The sequence below is a fragment of the Ochlerotatus camptorhynchus genome, unplaced genomic scaffold (genome assembly GCF_037179485.1).
Source record: "Ochlerotatus camptorhynchus isolate MF236.1 unplaced genomic scaffold, CSIRO-AGI_Acam_v1.1 ptg000112l, whole genome shotgun sequence".
NCBI classification, from domain to species: Eukaryota; Metazoa; Arthropoda; class Insecta; order Diptera; family Culicidae; genus Ochlerotatus; species Ochlerotatus camptorhynchus.
The window spans coordinates 731,596-750,752 of NW_027040602.1; the positions used below are offsets into that span (position 1 = coordinate 731,596).

Below are 19,157 nucleotides of genomic sequence, written 5' to 3' on the forward strand. Positions count from 1 at the left end.
AATCTCAGCTTCCACAAAACAAACAAATTTGAAATTGCTACTCCTTGTTTGCTGTCCTACTACAAGCAGAGAGTAGCAATTTCAAATTTGTATGTTTTGTGGAAGCTAAGGCTTCCTTAGAGTATCACCTTAAATATCAAAATTAAACTAAATAGGGCAGAGAACTACTTCGGCCTAATAGCCCATTTTGGGCCAATCGAGCAGAAAACTTCAAATACATCCATGATTTCAGAGTTAAAAAGTCAATTATGCGTTTAGTACGATACTTTAGCTCATAACTTACCGAACGAAGTCAATGAGAACGCGTGATATGAAGGTTTGCACACATAATTCCCAAAAACAAAAGAAGCGCTCCGACCGAATCAATTTTTATCTTCATCCGATAGGCCGAGTTTGGCGTCAAGAAGCAGTGTTAGACTTTTAACGATATCTCAACGATTGGTTTCTCTTTATCAAATCTTGCGGTACGTACGGAAAAGTAAACAAATTTGGAAGCCATCAGTAATAATAACATTCCGTTTGGTGCTAAACTGCGCTAGATTAAGAAAGACTAAGTGCGGGTTGTGCCTAATAGGCCGGAAATGGGGTAGTTAACCCTACATGCCAGGTTTGAAAATAATATTTTCGAACCTGGAAGTGTGTGTATATATAACCAATATCCATTAACGGTGATGCATACATGCGGGGCTTATTGTGAGTGAAAGTAACCTCGGAATGGGCGTGACTCTCCAAACATTCTGAAATGAGTTGCTGGATCTGCAATAGACCTATCACCTTCTAACTCCCGGACTAAAGCTGTCTACAATGACCATAAATGCGACATTTTAGAGAGAGTTCTTCCATAATAACACTGCCGACCAGTGGGGAATACACACACACACACAATTAAATTATGGGCAGAAGTAAATAAATGAGCTAGTTATGATTTCATATAATGAGAATCCTGCCCAGAACATGTGAAAAATAACATAAAATATTATTGTGCCATCGGCGTGAAGAAATTTAATAAAAAATAATCACCATAAAAACTCAAAACTACCTCTCGCTCATATGGTCATATCTCAAAAACAAGAGTTTTGGCCAAGTTTGGCTCAAATAGGTGACATCGACCACAGGTGGTGTACCCACTTGACCTGGAATGACCCTTATAAAAATATAAAATTAAAACTACATAAACCAATAAATGCTGGGAACCCAATTGAAGCGATTTGGATGGGGAGAGTGAAAATGTCAACTCTCTGTTGCTAACATTTCGTGGATAAAGGGCGGGCTCTTCTTCCCATTCATTGGGGCATCTTCCTGTTGGATGGCTCGTTTTCTGACCAATTGACTCATTAAGTTGTTGGAAGGAGATTATTAACTGTCCCAAGGAGATAAATAGGCGAATCGCCTATCAATCCATCCATCCGTTTTTGGCCCTTCATGTCAACCATTTCAAGTCCGTGCATGGCTCAGGGATCACAACGAATTCTTAAGTTTAATTTTCAATAGTCTTGTGCAGAAAAAAAAAAACATTATTCATAATAATAAAATTGTTCATTCATAGAAAATAAAAATAAAGCTACAGTAATGACCCGATTTTGTCAGCCCCCTTTTTGAAATTGTTTTCTAATGTTTGACATGGGTTTCGTACTTTTTCAATGGTCTTATTGCACCAAAGTAAACCTTAAACATCCATCTTGAAGATGATTGAGAAAGATTTGGATTGAAAGATAATAGCAACAATCAATACGAAACTAACGATTTTAAATTGGCTCACCACTTTAGTAGCCTATTGGTCCCAAGCAAACGATTAACGTACCCTATTCTAGTTGAAATTCTATTACTACACTATGTTTGTTTTGATTCGCTATGAAAGTTTGACAGATAACATCAGGGGTGTGTGGATTCATGCAGAACATGCAGGGGTGAGTGAAATAGCTTGGGACTGCTTGGGACCGTTGTTCTGGTACTGAGTGAGCCAAAAATAATAATGATTTTCTTCGGGACCCAGTGGTCTTAGAGTTACCTCTATGATAATAGTCAGATGTGCGGAGGGGGCTGTCAAAACTGAGTCAATAGTGTAACAATTTAAGTGACCGAATGAATAAGATAAATGTTTCCCGGTTTTCCCATCGAATTCCCGGGTTTTACCCGGTTTTCCCGATTACTTTTCAAATTACCGGTTTAGCGGCGCCGGTTGTGTAGTGGTAAGCGTGATAACCTCTCACCCCAGCAGGCCTGGGTTCAATCCAAGTCGACTCCGCCAACATCTCTGATCACGCCTTCCTTTTCCTTCGGAAGGGAAGTAAAGCCGTTTGTCCCCGGTCCATGAGTTGATGGGTCGATAGGGTACAGGTGTGGGAGCTGCCTCCCTGGCGTCGGTAGCATTGGTGCTCAGCATGGAAAACAAGATCAACGGAAAACAAATCAAGGAAAAAAAAATTACCGGTTTTCCCGGCTCGGTGGCAACCCTGCACGTGAAAAAAAAATTCGTTCCGAAATTCGTGAACCTTAAGTCACGAATATCGGAACTAGTCAATTTTTCGCAGGCCAGTGACAAGGTCTATACCAACAGCAGCGTTTGACAGTAGGCAGCATGTCCCGGGCTCAAATTATTTATTTTGCTGTGCTGGGCCCGCTGTCACGGTATGACATGTTGCCTACGCGCTTGCCACTGGGCTGATTTTTCGTTTACGAAAGTACATCATGAATCAAAATCATGTCATGGTGAACATTGTTCCACAAAGTAAACGTAACGCCTGCGTTATGGCGTACCGGACACCAGCAAAGTCAATAAAAGTCATAGAATCGTGAACTCTGTTCTGAATATCATGTTCTAGTTGTGGTAAAAGTGATTTATCTAGATAGAGCTGGAATAAGTGCCTAACAGCTTTTGTAAACAATTACTTCTATCCATGATTTCTAGAAATTCAAGGCTCGCCCACGTAAACCAACATCATCATCGGGTAGGGAAAGAGTTCCCCTATCCGATGGTTATAATCGTCTGTGTGGGCGTGCCTTGAGTTCCTAGAAATCATCGATAGAAGTCATTGTTTACACAAACTGTTAGGCCCTTATTCCAGCTCTATCTAGTTATGTTCTTGAGTTGTGCTTGGTATCGGGAACCTATTCTGGAAAACGGGAACATGGTTGATGGGCTGTTAAATATCAACATTAAAATAATTTCCAATATTTTAAATGGAGTGAGGAAGTGAAAGGAAAACAACGAAAGACTTGTTGCAGGTTTCACCCACACCCCAAACAAGAAGCAGATCTCCATCCAGCAGATGGAATCGACACACTTTCAGCTCAACAAATCAACACCACCTTTGACTTCCATCGGAGCAAGAACATCAGATGCGTTCGGGGATGCTTTTCTTCGAGGTTTACGGCCAGTCATTGGCATTGTGTCGGGCCACCATGCTGATGATACGGCTGAGCTGCATTCACTAATAATCAACACACTATTCTCGATGGATCCCAGCACTCTGTGAGGATAAATTAGACAACAACTGAAAATGACAGCTACAGCTGTACATGTGATCCAAGTTTACGATTTCAGGAACGGCCGAATATTGTTGTCACATTTACTAACATTCATTTAAACTACATTTGGCCATTTGTGTTGTACTTCACAGCATTATTTTGCACATTGACGAAAAGGTTTCTCTGTTGGTTTCTGTAGCAATTTATAGATTTTAAAGGCAGTCAGTGGCCTAAGGTACCATTTCCTATCACACCTCACAATTTTAAGAAATCAAATCTCAAGATTCAAGAGGATCAGAAATTTCGGACATTTTATGTTCCTCCGCAGTCAAAATAAAATGGAATGCAGAAAACAACCAATTATAGTCTTTACGTACCTTCACAAAACCATTATATTTTGACTTGTGAAATCGCGAACTGTAACAATGAGACTGTGACTCTCCAAGGATACACCCAAGTAACCAACAAGCCCGCTAATTCGCCTTTTTGCAATATAAGGCTGATACATGCCTAACATAGGGCATGTTAAGCTTTATATTAGAAGCATATTAGCGTTATATTGCAAAAAGGCGAATAAGCGGGTTTGTTACTTGGTTACAACATTAGCAACAAGTATTTCAGTAAAAATCCTTAACACATCTAAATTTATTAAACTATGCGCAACCAATTAAAAATACTCACAAAAGCAGACCAATCTTCTTAAAAATCTCATTCTTCCGAATACATGATTTCCTTTGCACGATCACATAGGTCCCGATGCAGTTCGTTATCGTCATCGTTAATTCTGAAAGAAAGAGTTTCAATAAACGTAAGCAAAATCTGTCCAAAGCGCTTGTCAACCTACAGGGTCTCGATCAAGGTCAACTTCTGATAGTAGTAATCCCGTTCCAGCTCAGCGGTTTCCATTTTGAGCGTTAAATCATCCCGTTCCTGCATCAGAGTTTGCACTTGCTCCATCAACTCTGCTGTGGAACAAAGAGATAAAAATTGAAGATTTCACAAACTGAAAACAAACTTAGTTTTATAACAAACCCGATATTTTAATTTCAGGAGTGGTCTTCTTTTCACCGGATTTGTATGTCGTCTTCAACCCACCACCACCGCCACCGGAACCACTTCCAGTCCCCTTCGGTCCACCACTGACGTTTGCCCGCTGATTGGGTCGCAGCGTGTTCGGCGTACCGTATGCCATCGAATGGTGATTCCGTGCTCCAACCGGGTCGTACTCCTTTCCGTCGTAGTTGGCGTCGAAAAACTTCTTGAACCACTGCAGGAACTCAAAGTTATCCTGGAAGCGGCCCTTGATTAGCCTATCGATCGGGACCGCTTTCTCCACTTGCATCGAGACCAACGTATTTTGGAAAATTTTCAAATTGTTCAGGAAATCATGCTCCAGATTGGTGCAGTATTTGACGCGTTTCAGCGGTACACTCCCAGGGAAGAGAATGTCCATCATCTGGCAGTAGGCGGCGCCTTTGAGTGGTAAACGAACATTCATTAGAGATGGCGGTAGGAATAAAAAACATGCCTACCTGTGCATAGTTCTTCGATTTTTTTGAACTCCGACAGCAGGGTTCGATTAACCCATGCTAACATTTCTTTCCGGGACAGATTATCCGTCGTAACACTGGTACTATACACGTTTACAGCCATTTTTGCTACTCACTTAACTCACTTACACGACAATGCCAAATTGTTAACAATAGTGCTTTGTGATCATGGGCTGTTGACTGATGATGGGCCAACCCCAGCAATGCCTACTGCGGTTCAGTTCAAATTGTATCACCCAAGTTCTCTCTTCCCAACTGAGATGGAAGCACACTCAGTTTCAAAGCATACTTTGGTTCGAGCTTTTCCACGAAAAAGCAAATAGGTAGCAGTGTACTAAACATGCACGAATCGTCGACGTCGCCATCCAGACAGAGAGCTTTACTTGTTGTTTTCCTTGAGAGCGTCGATATTTATTTTTTCGGGGGGCTATGCGTCAACGCCGTAGTAGGACTCTCACGTGCTCTTCTCTCGTTGGGACCGTTGGTTGGCGTCGTGCGCGAACGTCGAGCAGCGGGAGAACGTCGTCGCCTACTGCCATCGAGCCAACAAGCCCCATCAGTCTTGTGAGAAATCGTGAACGGTTCAGTTTGGCCTCCAGTAGAGTTTCGGTAAACGCTTGCTTTGATCGGTTCGGTCTGTGTGTTACCTTTTTTGCTGTGAGTGTGCAATTCCATCGGATATAGGTGCAAACATCTGATCAGGCGTCGCCAATAGCAACTGCTTTAGTTTACGGGCTGCTCGTGACATCGCTAATTGAATCATCATCTTCATCGCCGCAAAGAATGTGAGTATACGGCAAAGAATAGAACAAACAGCCGGTGCTATTTTTAGGGAGCAACTTATCGGTTGAGAATGCAGCAGTAGCTGTCTCACACCTCGCACGTGCGTGGAGAAGTTCAATGTTTTCGGCAAAGGCGGCTGTCTGTCCATCTAGTAGACTGCGACTAGCAGGGACGAGGAGGAGGAGTTCGACCAACAAAACGATGGATGCTGAGATGGAAAAGCATTTTTTGTTCACTACCTTCTCAAACATGGAGCGGAAGTTTCCTCACTCAACACGCGCTGTTTTTCCGGCTATACACTGCTGATGGAGTATCGATTTTTCCATCGAGTTGAGACCAGCCTACACTCTCAATACGAAAAGGTGCGAAGAATCATTTGGAGGTTGCAAACATGCCCGAAATAGGAACTTCATCGCAAATGCGTGAGTGTTTTCCGAATGTGGGCATTTAGAAGCTTCAATTAATGAGGCAGACTTCCAGAACTGGTCTTGTATAAAGACTTAGGGATGATAGTATGCAATTAATGTGCACAAATTTATTCAACTCAGTAGGTAGGCACTGACGAAAACAGCTTGCTCATGATAACTCATAAATAATTATAAGAAATTAGAAATTTTCAACCCAAACAAAACACAATTAATCAAAACCACTTGTCACTGTACTTGCTGCAAATACCTCTTGGTAGTTGCTGGTTAGGGAGCATCAGCACGATTTTTAACCCGTACATAAATGATTAATTTTTGCTTTCTCTCTCTCGGTTCAGCTCTACCATGTTAAATTGACAATGAGTTTTTTCTTCTTCTGTTCGTGAATGGTTAGGTATTATTTTGACGGCCGGATTTAAGCGGATGATTCGCTGATTGCGATTAAATTGATGTTGTATGAATGGGATGGAAGGGGTCTTCTTCCGATATGACTGATTGGTTTGGAATTGAAACATACGCAATCAGTTGGATTGGTCGCTTAAAGGCGATCATGTGTATCGACTGTCGTCATTCGAAACAAGAAGTGATTTTAATTTTGTTCGAATTGAAAAGATTTTGGCCACAATCACTAGAGGTAGAAATGACCATTTAATTCTACTTCGATGATGTGATTTATTGAGAGCTGCACACATAATTGGATAATTGGATTGGGTGTATTGAGATAAACACATTGGAACTATTTTAAATAAGTACGATTACATTAGCAAAAATCACCATCTTAGCGCCCCTTGGTGGGACTTTGTATGGGAGTGAGCTGTCAACGAATAGATTTAGTGTCAACGATCAAAAATTTAAATCTTGATTTAAAAATCGAGATGAATGTCTACGGGATCGATGAAAATATACGAAGCTCTATCAGATGATATATAAAAATTGGTATATTTTTCGAAGTTAAACAACCCAATTGTTGATCACGATCTCCATCTTTAGAACTTGCACATTTCGCAAGAATTGTTAGCTCCTAATGAAATGGTTCATTGTATTTATTTAAATCGATAAAAGTAAAATTGATTTCAACACATGCAATGAGTCATTTCTTAACACTCCGAACACGATCTTCCGGTAAAATATGTAACGGCAAATTGGCAATGTTTGAAAAATAACTGCTCAGAAATTTATCGATAGATTTTAAATCTATTGATAACGTCAGTAGTGTGCTTTGGTCATTTTTTTTTTTTTTCTTTATTTGAGAGATTTTTAGCCATAGGCTAGTTCATCTCTTAGTGCTTTGGTCAGAAATTTTATTGTTTTTGCTATGGTCATTCATGTCGGTTTGTCGGTGGTAAGAAGTTACACTGAAACAAATCGACATATACGGTTTATTGGATCCATCTTATAACATAGCAATGTCAGAAGATTTATTCATCTATGTGATGATTGATAGATTCCATTGGATCATCACTTAAAAACTATGACTGTGATATGGTATGATTTCTATAGTAATTTCACATACAGTACATGGCATTCCTTTACTTCGAACGTGGTTAGTGATGGATAAGATGTATATAAATATTGTCCGATGTATTTTATGGTGAAAACCTGTTGATATGTCATGGGTGGGAACAGACATCTAGAAACTAATGGAAATTCATATATGTATATTTTATTGGAGTTGCTTTTAACGATGATTGAAGTTTGTTGATGTATCGCGTATAACTAGACATGTACAAACTATTGGACAGTCATTTAAGTGTGCACTATAGGAAAACATGCATATCTCATTGGAATTGGTCAATCAAAGCAAAAGCAAAGCTGGTCATGCGACACCTAGTTTTTAGATCCGCAATTACAAAAATGATGATGTACAAAAAAAAAATCATGCAGTTTGACAGATATCAAAACGTCATTACCATTTTCACCCATTTCGCAATCAGTGAGTCAATCGTCAGTTTGATTCTTCAATAGATTCCTTTGATTTTTGACGTTTGAAGATTGTTAACAGATCTATCCTAATAATTATATAGTCATATATATTTGCCTTTTAAGAAATCTAACAGCAAACATTTGTTTTGGAATGATTTTTGGGATGAATATCGCTCCCAATAAAATACATATTAGGGTAAACGCTCCTATAGTTGCGGTACGTTAGAAGCGTTAGGTTCCTATAGTTGTGTATTGAATCTCCATGCACAACTATAGGAACCTAACGCTTCTAACGTACCGCAAGGAGGAAGGAGCGTTTACCCTATATGATTGTTCTGCATAAATTATCGAAATAATTTTCAACGATGCACGTAAACTACACGATATCGTACACTAATTGTTAGTCGAACTGAATATTGCTAACAACAATGATACTGTATCGAGTACTGTGCTGAATAATCTTTACTTGCTATTGTCCCATAAGATAAGAGGTTCTGGAGAAGAATGTATTGAGATTGAAGAAAAAAATATTCTAAAGGGTGTCCACGATGAAATTGCCACACACAAAATTGATTCGCAAAATTCGAGTTTTCATCCGATTGCCATCAAATTTTCAGGGATTGAGAAATAACTATTAAACTTAATTTTACCATTTTACTCGTATTTTATTTACAGTCCATACGCAAATGCCCGCACCTTGGCCTTAACCCCGGCCATAAGATTCTGCACAACCTGTGAATCAACCGTTTTTTGCATGTAAACCCATACTTTCTTCAGTTCCTCGACTGTCTTCACTACCTTAGGTCGTTTAAGAAGGTGCTGCTTCATAATCGCCCAGTACTTCTCGATGGGGCGGAGCTCCGGAGTGTTGGGAGGGTTGAACATTTTCGGCACGAAATTGACCTTATTGTCCGCATACCACTTCAGCACGTCCTTGGAGTAGTGGCATGAGGCCAAATCCGGCCAGAAGATTGTTGGGACGTTGTGGGCCTTCAGGAGAGGAAGCAGCCGCTTCTGGAGGCACTCTTTTATGTACACCTGTCCGTTCATCGTGTCCTGGGTCACGAAAGGTGCACTCCGCTTCCCGCACGTGCAGATGGCTTGCCAAACCAGGAATTTCTTCGCAAATTTGGACATCTTCTGAGTGCGGACATGCTCCGGAACGCTGAACTTATCCTTGGCCGTGAAAAACAGGTTGCCGGGGTTTGAAGTCGGCCTTCACATATGTTTCGTCGTCCATGATGCAGAATTCAACTATCGTCAGCATGTTGAGGTACAACTTCCTGGCACGGGTTTTGGCGGACTTGTTCTGCTTCTCGTCGCGATTAGGGGCCTTTTGTACCTTGAACGTTCGAAGCCTAGCCTTAGTTTTGGCCTTCTGGACAAAACTTCGGCTTAGGTGCAGCTTCTTAGCCACATCTCTAACGGAGGCGTTCGGATTTCGGTTGAAGGCCCAACTACGCGGTTGTGATTTTTGGTGTTGTACGGAATACTTTTTCCTTCACTTCTGGGCTTCCGATCGGTGGTCAACCGTTCCTCGAACCGCTTAATCACTCGCGACACCGTGGAATTCGCGATTCCCAACGTTTTAGCGATGGAACGATGCGAGAGATCCTTGTTCTCGTGATGAATGCGCAAGATTTTATCACGCACGAGCTGTTCTTTCGACTCCATTTCCGCGAGTTTTGATCACAGGACTTTAAAACTTGCAGGATGTAAATAATGCACTATGAACTAAATCCACCCAAATTTTCATTAAATTCTACCCAACGGTTAAAAAGTTAGAGCAATTTCATAGTGTGGCAATTTCATCGTGGACACCCTTTACTAAACTGCAATATTTACTTTGCTAAGATTGTAATTTTAAGCTTTCTACACGGCTTATTCAGATTCCAGCACTAGAACTGGAACTTCATGAACCAGTTCCATGAGCTCATATAATTAAGTCGTTGTTTTATTGCACACAGGAACATTAAGAAAGATTTTAAACGAAACCACCGAAACGGAACATAAATTTGTCAGTACTATTTTTCTTCACTCTAGCAAAACGAGCATAACGTTGCACTACATTTCATGTCGGGAGAGCTGTTCTTACTTCATGCTATCTCTATCTCGAAGTCAGCCTATCTCTGCGAGCTCTATATGCGCCTGCAAGCTCTACCTCGAAGTCAGCCGTGGCCTAGTGGAACCGAGCAAAGACACCAAAAGCATCACACCTCACTAGTCCTGGATCGATTCCCAAATCAGCTACGCAACTGTGAAGGCACTAGAAACACCACCTCCCACTGCCTGATGTTTATTTTTCGATTTATTTTTAGAACCGATAAAATATATGTGTCAAAACAAGAAGTAAATTTCATGGGTGGGTGGGAACAGACAATGTTTCATGTACATTTTAATTAAATTGATTTATGACATGTATATGATATTGTAGTGAAAAGTAAAGCTTATGCTTATGGGTTTCAACTCCATTTCAGTTAATTCTTATAATATGACCGATTTTCATTTCTCATATGACGATCATAAAAAGTTACTTCCACATAACAGGAATATGTTATATTGGTTCAGTGTAGCACCGTAGTGAGGGTTTAGCGAAAACGCTTCCTCTCAAGACAGATACAAGTAAAAGTGGCGAATTTGATGTGTTTGTACTTAGAACTCTTCAGGGCAGATTTAAGTGCCCCTCTCTAATTAAATAATAAAATATGGTTGTTGTGTTGTTATGTATGTTGTTGATCCAGTGAAGGATATATGTTCAAGACTAACAGAAATATTAAAGATTGAACAATTTCCACGATCCCTGAAAAAGAAATCAACATTTTGAGCCTAGGAAATTGTCAAGGGTCTTGGATATGAACAATCTTAAAGGATGAATTTTCAAGAGTATTTCGATTATATTGGTATAAATTCAAACTTTTACAGTTTATTCGACTTTGATGATTTGCTTATACGGTTTGGCGTTGGAAGTCCTATTGACAAGCATAGCTTTGATCTTTTCAGGACATTTCGGTACGTTTGGGATCTTCGATACCTTGAAAAAGGTTTGAAATGAACCGAAACGTCGGCAGAAGATTAAAACTATAGTTTCCAATACCCCGAAGACTGCAAAGCAAAGCCGAACGTAGGTATCGTAGGTGGTACGAATTCAAAACTATTAAGAGCAAGACGGATATCTATGACTGGACAGATAGTAAATATGAAATAACTACTCTCCCAAATAAAGACATATCCCGCTCCAACAATTAAGGATTGTCCTGACCACGTCCTTACAACTGGTAGGATAGGAAAGGTATGTTAGTCCAACATTTACTTAAGAGAGATGCAGAGAACTCTACGACCCCTCATAAACACAGCGCTGTTACAAGATTTTCTAAATTTGATCCGCGAAATCCGCGATTTCTCAAATGAAATCCGCAATTTCTCAAAAGAAATTCGCGATTTCTCAAAAGAAATCCGCGACTTCAAATACTAATCCGCGACAAAAAAAACTGTTTTCATAGCATTTTAAGCTTATTGCTTATAGCATATTAGATTTTTGCCTGCTCTCAACAACATTTTAATTGAGAGCTTTCTATGCCTGTACCATCCTATGCCCAAGGAAGTAGAGACATTTTCCAACCCGAAAAATTAACAGACCGAACAGGAATTGAACTCAGTCGCCTCCAGAATGGACTTGCTTTGTAGCTGCGCCTTTACCGATTGAGCTAAAGGAGTATCGTTTGTATCCTTTGAAAAAAATAAATAAATAAAAAATAACATTGTATCACCTTCAGCTATTTATGTATAGTACCGTATGCGTGATAATGTTTGCACCATTGAGCAATGTCAAAATTAAGTTTTTTTTATTGATTCAAAGGGAGATGTTTCTCAGAGTCTTAAACTATGTTAATCATCAATCGAGTTTCCAGTTGCTGCAATTACGGCCTCCACACGCTTCCGGAATGCACGGCAGGTTCAAATAATGTAGCCTGGATCCATTTATCCACAGGTACCGGTCAATGTTTGTCTGAGGCTTGCTGTACTCGGGTGGCGTTTAAAACAGGCTTTGGCCTTCATGACGCGCCATATTGAGTAATCCAGCGGATTAAGATCGGGGCTGGATGGCAGCCACATATCCTTCGCCCAGAACGGAAGATGTTCCTGCAACCACTTCTGAGTGCGGTTCGAGGTGTGGCACTGAGCCCCAGCTTGTTGAAATAAAACATTTGGCTTCGGACCGTACTGTTCTTTGATCCACGGAAGAACATACTTACTTAAAATCCCGATGTAGACCTCCGCGTTGATCTTGTCGCCTTCTGGAATGAACACCGGGTCCATTTTTTTGCCATCGGAAGCCACCAATCCAAACACCATAACGCTAGCAGGATGCTTGGTCAGATACACGTTCTTGTGCTCGTCGGCCACGTATTTTACCGGAAGAGAACTAATATACCGGTCGGTTCTGGAATTTGATACGGGATCGACGGTAAACATGCTCTCGTCGGTGCACAGGATTACCGGATTTTTTCGCTTAAGGAAAACTACGTCCACCGACAACACGCCTTTCGACAGGGTTTCGGTACGTCCACGTACTTTGCCACTCTGGGGGACGTGCTCAAGGAAGCTTACGACCAGGAACATCACGTTGAAATCATCTCTTTGGACATCTCCAAGGCTTTCAACCGGATGTGGACGCCAGCCGTCCTGAAAAAACTAACAAACTGGGGCTTGAAGGGGCATATGATGTATTTCATACGAAACTTCTTGACCCACCTGTCATTTCGTGTATTGGTTGGGGAACACGCGGTCGAAAAGTTTCAGCGAGGAGACCGGAGTCCCTCAAGGCTCCGTTATCGCAGTCACGTTGTTTCTGGTGGCAATGAACGGGGTATTTGACCGGCTACCTGTGCGCATTTATATATTTGTTTACGCTGACGATGTGCTGATTGTGGCGACCGGTCCTACACAGATCCGAACCCTACGGCAAGCGCAAGCGGCAGTCTCTGCCGTCGTCAAATGGACCGACTCGATGGGTTTCCAGCTATCCGCCAGGAAGAGCATCCGATGCCACGTATGTCCGTCTCAGCACCGAGTCAATAGCACCCCAATTACGATCCACGACCAAGCCAATTCGGACCATTCGAGCGGCATGGGACCATTCGAGTGGCATGGGAAGCCGTAACAGAACTGCCTTAATCCGCAAAGTCAAAGGGTCAACTGAACCATGGAGAGAACTGGACAACCTGAGGGATTAACGCGTGATTTCGCGGCTTCGAACCGGGCACACTAAACTCTACTATAACTATGGTGGCCTGCTGTTCCGCAGAAGCTTCATCATCTGTGGGGTACCCTACACCGTCGAACACATGCTGTGCAACTGCCCGGAGTTCCAAAATCTTCGGGAGTCACTCTGCCTAACTTCCAGCATCAGCGATCTGCTCGGGAACGATACTTCGGCCTCGGCAGCCCTAGTAACCTTCTTAAAAGAAGCCAAAATCTACCACTTGGTATAGCAGGAATTTCTTTCGGGCGTCGGGACATCTCAGCTGGATGGATTTCCCCTATTGGACCCATGCCAGCTGAACTCTGTTTTGCTTGGATTAATCGTTTGTAGCTTGTCTTAAATCATTTTGTTTTCTGTTGTTCCTCTGTTTCATTATTTTATATATTGTTATTTTTTCATATAAGTTGAAGAGCCAGCAACCAAAGTTCTTTACTAAATGTTAATATACCATGTATCTAGAGGTAACTCACTCTGAGCCCTCTCCTTTCTTCGGAGATGAACTAGCCATAGGCTAAAAATCTCCTTAATAAAGAACTAAAAAAAAAGCTTAAGGAAGTTCAAAATTTTCTTGCATCGTTCGACTCGTAGCTCCCGGATGCGGTTGGTAATCATGTGAGTTTTTTTTTCTCCGTGCCCTCGACTTCGCCCCGCAATCTTCCTTTACGATCTTCCGTGCAGTAAAGTCACTGATCCCGTGTTCCTTTGCCATTTTCCTTATTGAACGTACTAGATTCACCCGAATCTTCCTTTTGATAGCAGCGATAACCTTCGGAACCCGAGCTGACCTCGGACGACCTGTGGCCACCTTCGCGGATAGTTGTCCTTTCTTTTCTCGGTCTAAAACCCTTTTGACGGTCCACCGGGACACTCCCACGACGATTGAAATGTCTTTTTGCGACATTTGCGTGGGACAAATCACGAATACGCTGCCACTTCGTCATGGTGCAGGTCTTCATCAACCGATGCCTGCGGTATATAATTCGTGCCTGGTGGCCTCACAACTGGATCTCGAATGCCGAGCTCCATCGTCGATGTCATCAGAAGCCGATAGCAACAGAAATTCGAGAGCGAAAGTGGAGGTGGGTCGGCCACACACTTCGACGGGGCGGAAACGAAATCTGCAAGCAAGCGCTGGATTGGAATCCGGTAGGACATCGCAGCAGAGGCAAACCCAGGGGCTCATGGCGGCGGAGCCTCAATAAGGAAATTAAGCAAGTCGATAGGAATCTGACCTGGGCCCAGGTCAAGGCAAAAACGAGCAGCCGCCCAGGATGGAAGTCTTTCACGTTGGCCCTTTGCACCGCTGGTGGTGCACAGGACCCTTAAGTAAGTAAGTAAGCTAAACATTAGAATAATTAATTAACTAGAACAAAGATGAAGAGCCAAAGGCTAACCAATTGAAATGTAGAACCAAATGTTGAAACATAAAAAAAAACCAGCAAATAAACGTAAATTTTACTACTTTTATTACTCCATATAAACCATATAATTATGTTCCTGAAAAAAAATAACATATTTCAACATTTTCAACACGCTCCGCTATACTTTGTTAGTTTCATGCGACAGCCACATAGGGTAAATGACGGCTTCGGCAATACCTTCTTAACCTATTATCGTCAAAGTCCTAGAGCACTCAAATTTGGCCAATAGGTGCTCTGAAACACAATGTATCCACATGTCAAAATTGAGCTCTTAAGGACGTTATTTACCCCCTGACAAAAATAGAATAAGGTATTGCCGAAGCCGTCATTAACCCTAGTAAGGAAACGCAAACCCTGATCGGTTCCAGATCGCTCTCTCGGATTCATAAGGTCAACCGTCTTACAAATGAAACTGCTACTACCAATGTATGTTCTTCGTGTTTGGCTTTATTACGTCCCCACTAGGACTTTATGCCGGCTCTCAACTTCGTGTTCTTTGAACACTTCCACTGTTGTTGATTGAGAGCTTTCTAGGGGTGTACCATTTTCGCAAAAATATTATTTCATGTCCACGAAGGCCGAGACATTTTTCAACCCGAAAAATTCCTCCTCCAGCACGCCTTTACCGACTGAGCTCAGGGAGGCCCCCAACTACCGATGTACAACATTCCAAATAGGGAGATGCGATCGTCCTTAACTCGAGGCATATTCATGACCATTCAGCGTTCGGTCGTAAGCTAGAGCCGCTGTTGCGCGCATAGTCAATTGTTTTCTTGTTCTTCCTTTGATAGATCATGTTGCTCGTCGGAGTAAATTTCTAGAAATCTCCTAGTCGATGTCATTCGTTCAATCGGAAATCTACTTTATTAAGAAAAGGGAAATCAATCGGTAGAGTAAACCGTGACGACGACTTGGCACTAGGGTGGCCCAAAATGACACTTTGTCTGGAAACTTCAAATCGTCCTGGAAACTGGGCTTACCCTCCAATGATAGCCATTTGTTCACAGCTGAACAGATATTTCTAATGCATCGACGTTTAGTGCAACCCAACCCTTTTATATTATTACACATTCCTTGGGGTCCATAGGGGCTGTTCATAAACGACGTAGATCGATTTTTGGAGGTTTTAGACCCCTCGTCTACTCCCGCGTAGACAATCGTTCATACATTGTTTTAGAAATTTTTATGGACCGTAGACATTGGTCAAGCCTCCCCCCCCCTACATAAAGACTCTACGTAGTTTATGAACAGCCCCATACGATGTGCGAAAATTTTTCACGGCCTGCTAGATGCTCCATATACATTTTTCTCATTTATCATTTGGGTTGCTCTAAATTTCGATACATATTTATAGAGTGCATTTTAAATAGGTCGTATGTAACTAACGAAAACAAAGTAACATTTTAATTCTACCAGACACTACTACCAACCAGTGGAAACTAACGATTTTAAATTGGCTCACTACTTGACTAGCCTATTGGTCCCAAGCAAATCGATTAACGTACCCCATTCTAGTCAAAATTCTAGTACTACACAATGTTTGTTTTGATTAGCTATGAAAGTTTGACAGATAAAATGAGGGGTTCATGGATTTTCCTATGTTTCGAGGGGTGCATCGATTAGCTTGGGACCGAAGACAGTACCAGAGCTGAGTCAAAAAGTTGAGCACGTTTCTTCAAGACCTACTAATCTTAGAGTTACCTCTATGCTACTACTCTGCATACTCTTCCTAAAGGCAAAATTTGACCCCGCTATCTCATTTCTGTTTCATTTTCTCATAAAAAAAAAAACTATTTGTCGTATTTGCCCACTAATCAAAACATCTATGTTTTGTCAATGAATGTTACATAAGACACCTAACATCTATGGAGGTGTCAATCGTCGTACGTAACAAATTTGTCAGAAGCGTCCTGTTTTTTTCCTAATAAAGCAAATTTTGCAAATCTTCAATGTAAAATGATGGTGGGTGGTCTATAAAATGATAATTATGCTTTCCGTGAGATAGTACTCATGATAATACATTTTAAAACCACTAAAATACGCACGGTCGAATGTAACACCACGGCATGCAAAAGGTCGTATAATATTGATTGGTTAAAAATCGTTTTTTAACAGGAACGCTATCAATACCTTGCTCAGTCAATAACATCACTCCTGAGATGTTAGTTAATGGGAATTTTGAAATAAATACCTATCTCATTGAAAATAGAAACAATTTTGTGTTAACCAAAACAAAACACCTCGTTTCTCTAAATGACAAAATTTTTACATACGACCCAATCAAAAAGGACTCCAGATTTGTTCAGCTATGTCTATGAAAATTCTACTTTTTAGCGAAAATCTCATCGGGCTACCTTTAAATCACGTGAGTCCCCAGGTTTCCAGATAAAGTGCTATTTTGGACCACCCTACTTGACACAAGAGTTGACGTAATCTCCGTTTTTCTCGCGGTTGACCTTACCGAACGACGACGGCCGCAGAATCATGATCGCGAAAGTTCGCAGTCTGTTGTTGTGCAGATTCTTGAAAGATGACTACTTCAATCTATCCATGCTGTTCGCATGTAGTGAATCATCGTGCGTGTGTGTATTGCAAGGTACAAGGGGGAACGGGGGAGACTATCAAATTGGTCTGATGAGGAAGCTGATATGAATCTTTATGAACAAATCAGTCGCGGACACTGGCATTGTTTAGTGCAGCACACCGCATCGCATACCGACCGCGGGGAGGTAAATAAAATCAACCGCAGCGTGGTCGTCCGCCTCCACAGTAGAGGCCATGAAGTAGGGCCTACGCGTGCTCGTGAAGCGCGAGCCCGGAAAGAGGCGGGAAGGCGTTTGAACGTGTTTAGTTCGTTTGCCTTTCTAATTAAAGTGAATCATAAATGAGTCGTTTGCCGGAAATTGTAATTTTGTACAACATTTTAATATATTTCATTAACCATTCACAATTAAGTCTACTGGAGTAATCCCTCTTGCAGAGTGTTAAGTCATAAATAAACCCAAAGTTGGACGCAGGTTACTTTGTCCGCATACCAACACTACATCATCTCCCCGTTGCTGCTGCTGTTGTTTACATTGAGAGCTCACGCGAAAGAGCTGTTTAGTAAATCTCTCAGCAAGCGTCTACTATTCCACATCGAACAAGCAGCGTGTGTTTTAAAGGCAGTCGGAGAGCTAAGTTACCGCTGAATGAGTATACTTGCGACGCGAGAGCCTTCCTCGGTGGGGTTAGAAATCACAGTAAGCTGAGCGTACTCGACGAACAGAATACAATCAGACGTCGTGCTAGAAGGTTGGTAATTCAATCCGTTCCGCGCTTTCTCATAGAGGTACCCTTTGTAGGTGCTCTGATTTTGTTAGTGCTTTTCTGTGTTTGTTTCGCTGTTGTTATTATTATTACGGCAGTGCATAAACAGTCGTTGTGTTTTCCACAAAAGCCTACTACAAATACAACGCCCACGTATGTGGTAGCATTTTCATAATAACGTCAAAACTGTTATGATATCGTCGAGGAACTTTGATCCATGGCAGGAGTTGCCATAGCAGAGCTTGTATTGCAAAGCTACTTCGATGGGATCGAAACAAAAAAAAACAGTGCAAAAGAGTGGTAGTGAATCATAGTGCAGGCAGCTGAGGTGTTTCTGTTTGTAGTTGGCGCTATGCGACTTTGCTGTATTTTTTTGTTTTAGTATTTTGGGGCGCTATCTTGAGAGGTTTCCAAGTGCCGCGAAGTGAAGGAGTAAAAGGTTTCTGCTGGTGGTGACTCATTGCTTCAGGGGAGAAAAAAGAAGTCGTTCGTTACTTGCGGTTATGCCGTGCGAGTGCCGATTGCCGATTGCCGCTAGTTTCAACTACAACGGTTGTGCTGTATCACTGGTTGGAGGGCGCACCAGCCCGTAAATAAGTGGAGAAATACGGTTTGTTGCGGGTTTTGTACCAAATGAGCCCGCGTTCACTGGGGCGCGATATCCAGGCGGATGGGTTAGGTTAAACCGCAAAATTTCTGCTGCCAGGTTTGATTTGATGGATTGTACTGTAAATTAACATAAGGAGCGCAGGTACATGGAAGGAGTGATAACAGAGCGATTGCATACGTTTGCCTTGGCAGTGACTTTCGGAAGAAACCTTATCTTCGATTGCTCATGTTTATAAGGTGTTGCGACCAGACGTTCGGTTTCTGTATGATTGAGCGTACATTATTTTTTTTTATTAATTAGGTAGAGATTGACTGCCGCTCATGGCAAGTCCGTCCCATAGCACAAATCAGCAAGCCGAGAAAAACGCATTTTAAGTTTGTTTCGTATCATTGCTTCTTATGTAAT

The 19,157-nt window shown here is 41.7% G+C and overlaps 2 protein-coding genes across 3 annotated transcripts in view; one reads left to right on the forward strand and one right to left on the reverse strand.

Moving 5' to 3' along the window:
- Positions 1–4,113: 4,113 nt before the first annotated feature.
- Positions 4,114–5,217, reverse strand: LOC135699519 (microtubule-associated protein RP/EB family member 1-like). Of its 2 annotated transcripts, none has more exons than XM_065219798.1 (4): positions 5,001–5,217; positions 4,501–4,941; positions 4,313–4,430; positions 4,114–4,252 (listed from the first exon to the last, which is right to left on the reverse strand). In XM_065219798.1, the coding sequence occupies exons 1-4, from the start codon at positions 5,119–5,121 to the stop codon at positions 4,177–4,179; spliced, it is 756 nt and encodes a 251-aa protein (XP_065075870.1). In that variant the 5' UTR covers positions 5,122–5,217; the 3' UTR covers positions 4,114–4,176. The 2 variants fall into 2 exon arrangements, with proteins under 2 accessions (XP_065075870.1, XP_065075869.1); XM_065219797.1 differs by having other exon boundaries at positions 4,313–4,433; positions 5,001–5,216.
- A 351-nt stretch (positions 5,218–5,568) lies between these two features.
- The window catches only part of Atat (alpha-tubulin acetylase), a 59,046-nt gene continuing 45,457 nt past the window's right edge, over positions 5,569–19,157 (forward strand). The window contains exon 1 of the mRNA XM_065219874.1: positions 5,569–5,803. The gene's annotated coding sequence lies outside the window, so the exon portion shown is untranslated. The remainder of the gene's footprint in view (positions 5,804–19,157) is intronic.

Coding starts and splice junctions, on each gene's coding strand:
- LOC135699519 (XM_065219797.1), bottom strand. CDS start 5,121: ATGGCTGTAAACGTGTATAGTACCAGTGTTACGACGGATAATCTGTCC. Junction 4,942..5,000: donor AATCGAAGAACTATGCACAG/GTAGGCATGTTT, acceptor TACCACTCAAAG/GCGCCGCCTACTGCCAGATG. Junction 4,434..4,500: donor TCCTGAAATTAAAATATCGG/GTTTGTTATAAA, acceptor TTTGTTCCACAG/CAGAGTTGATGGAGCAAGTG.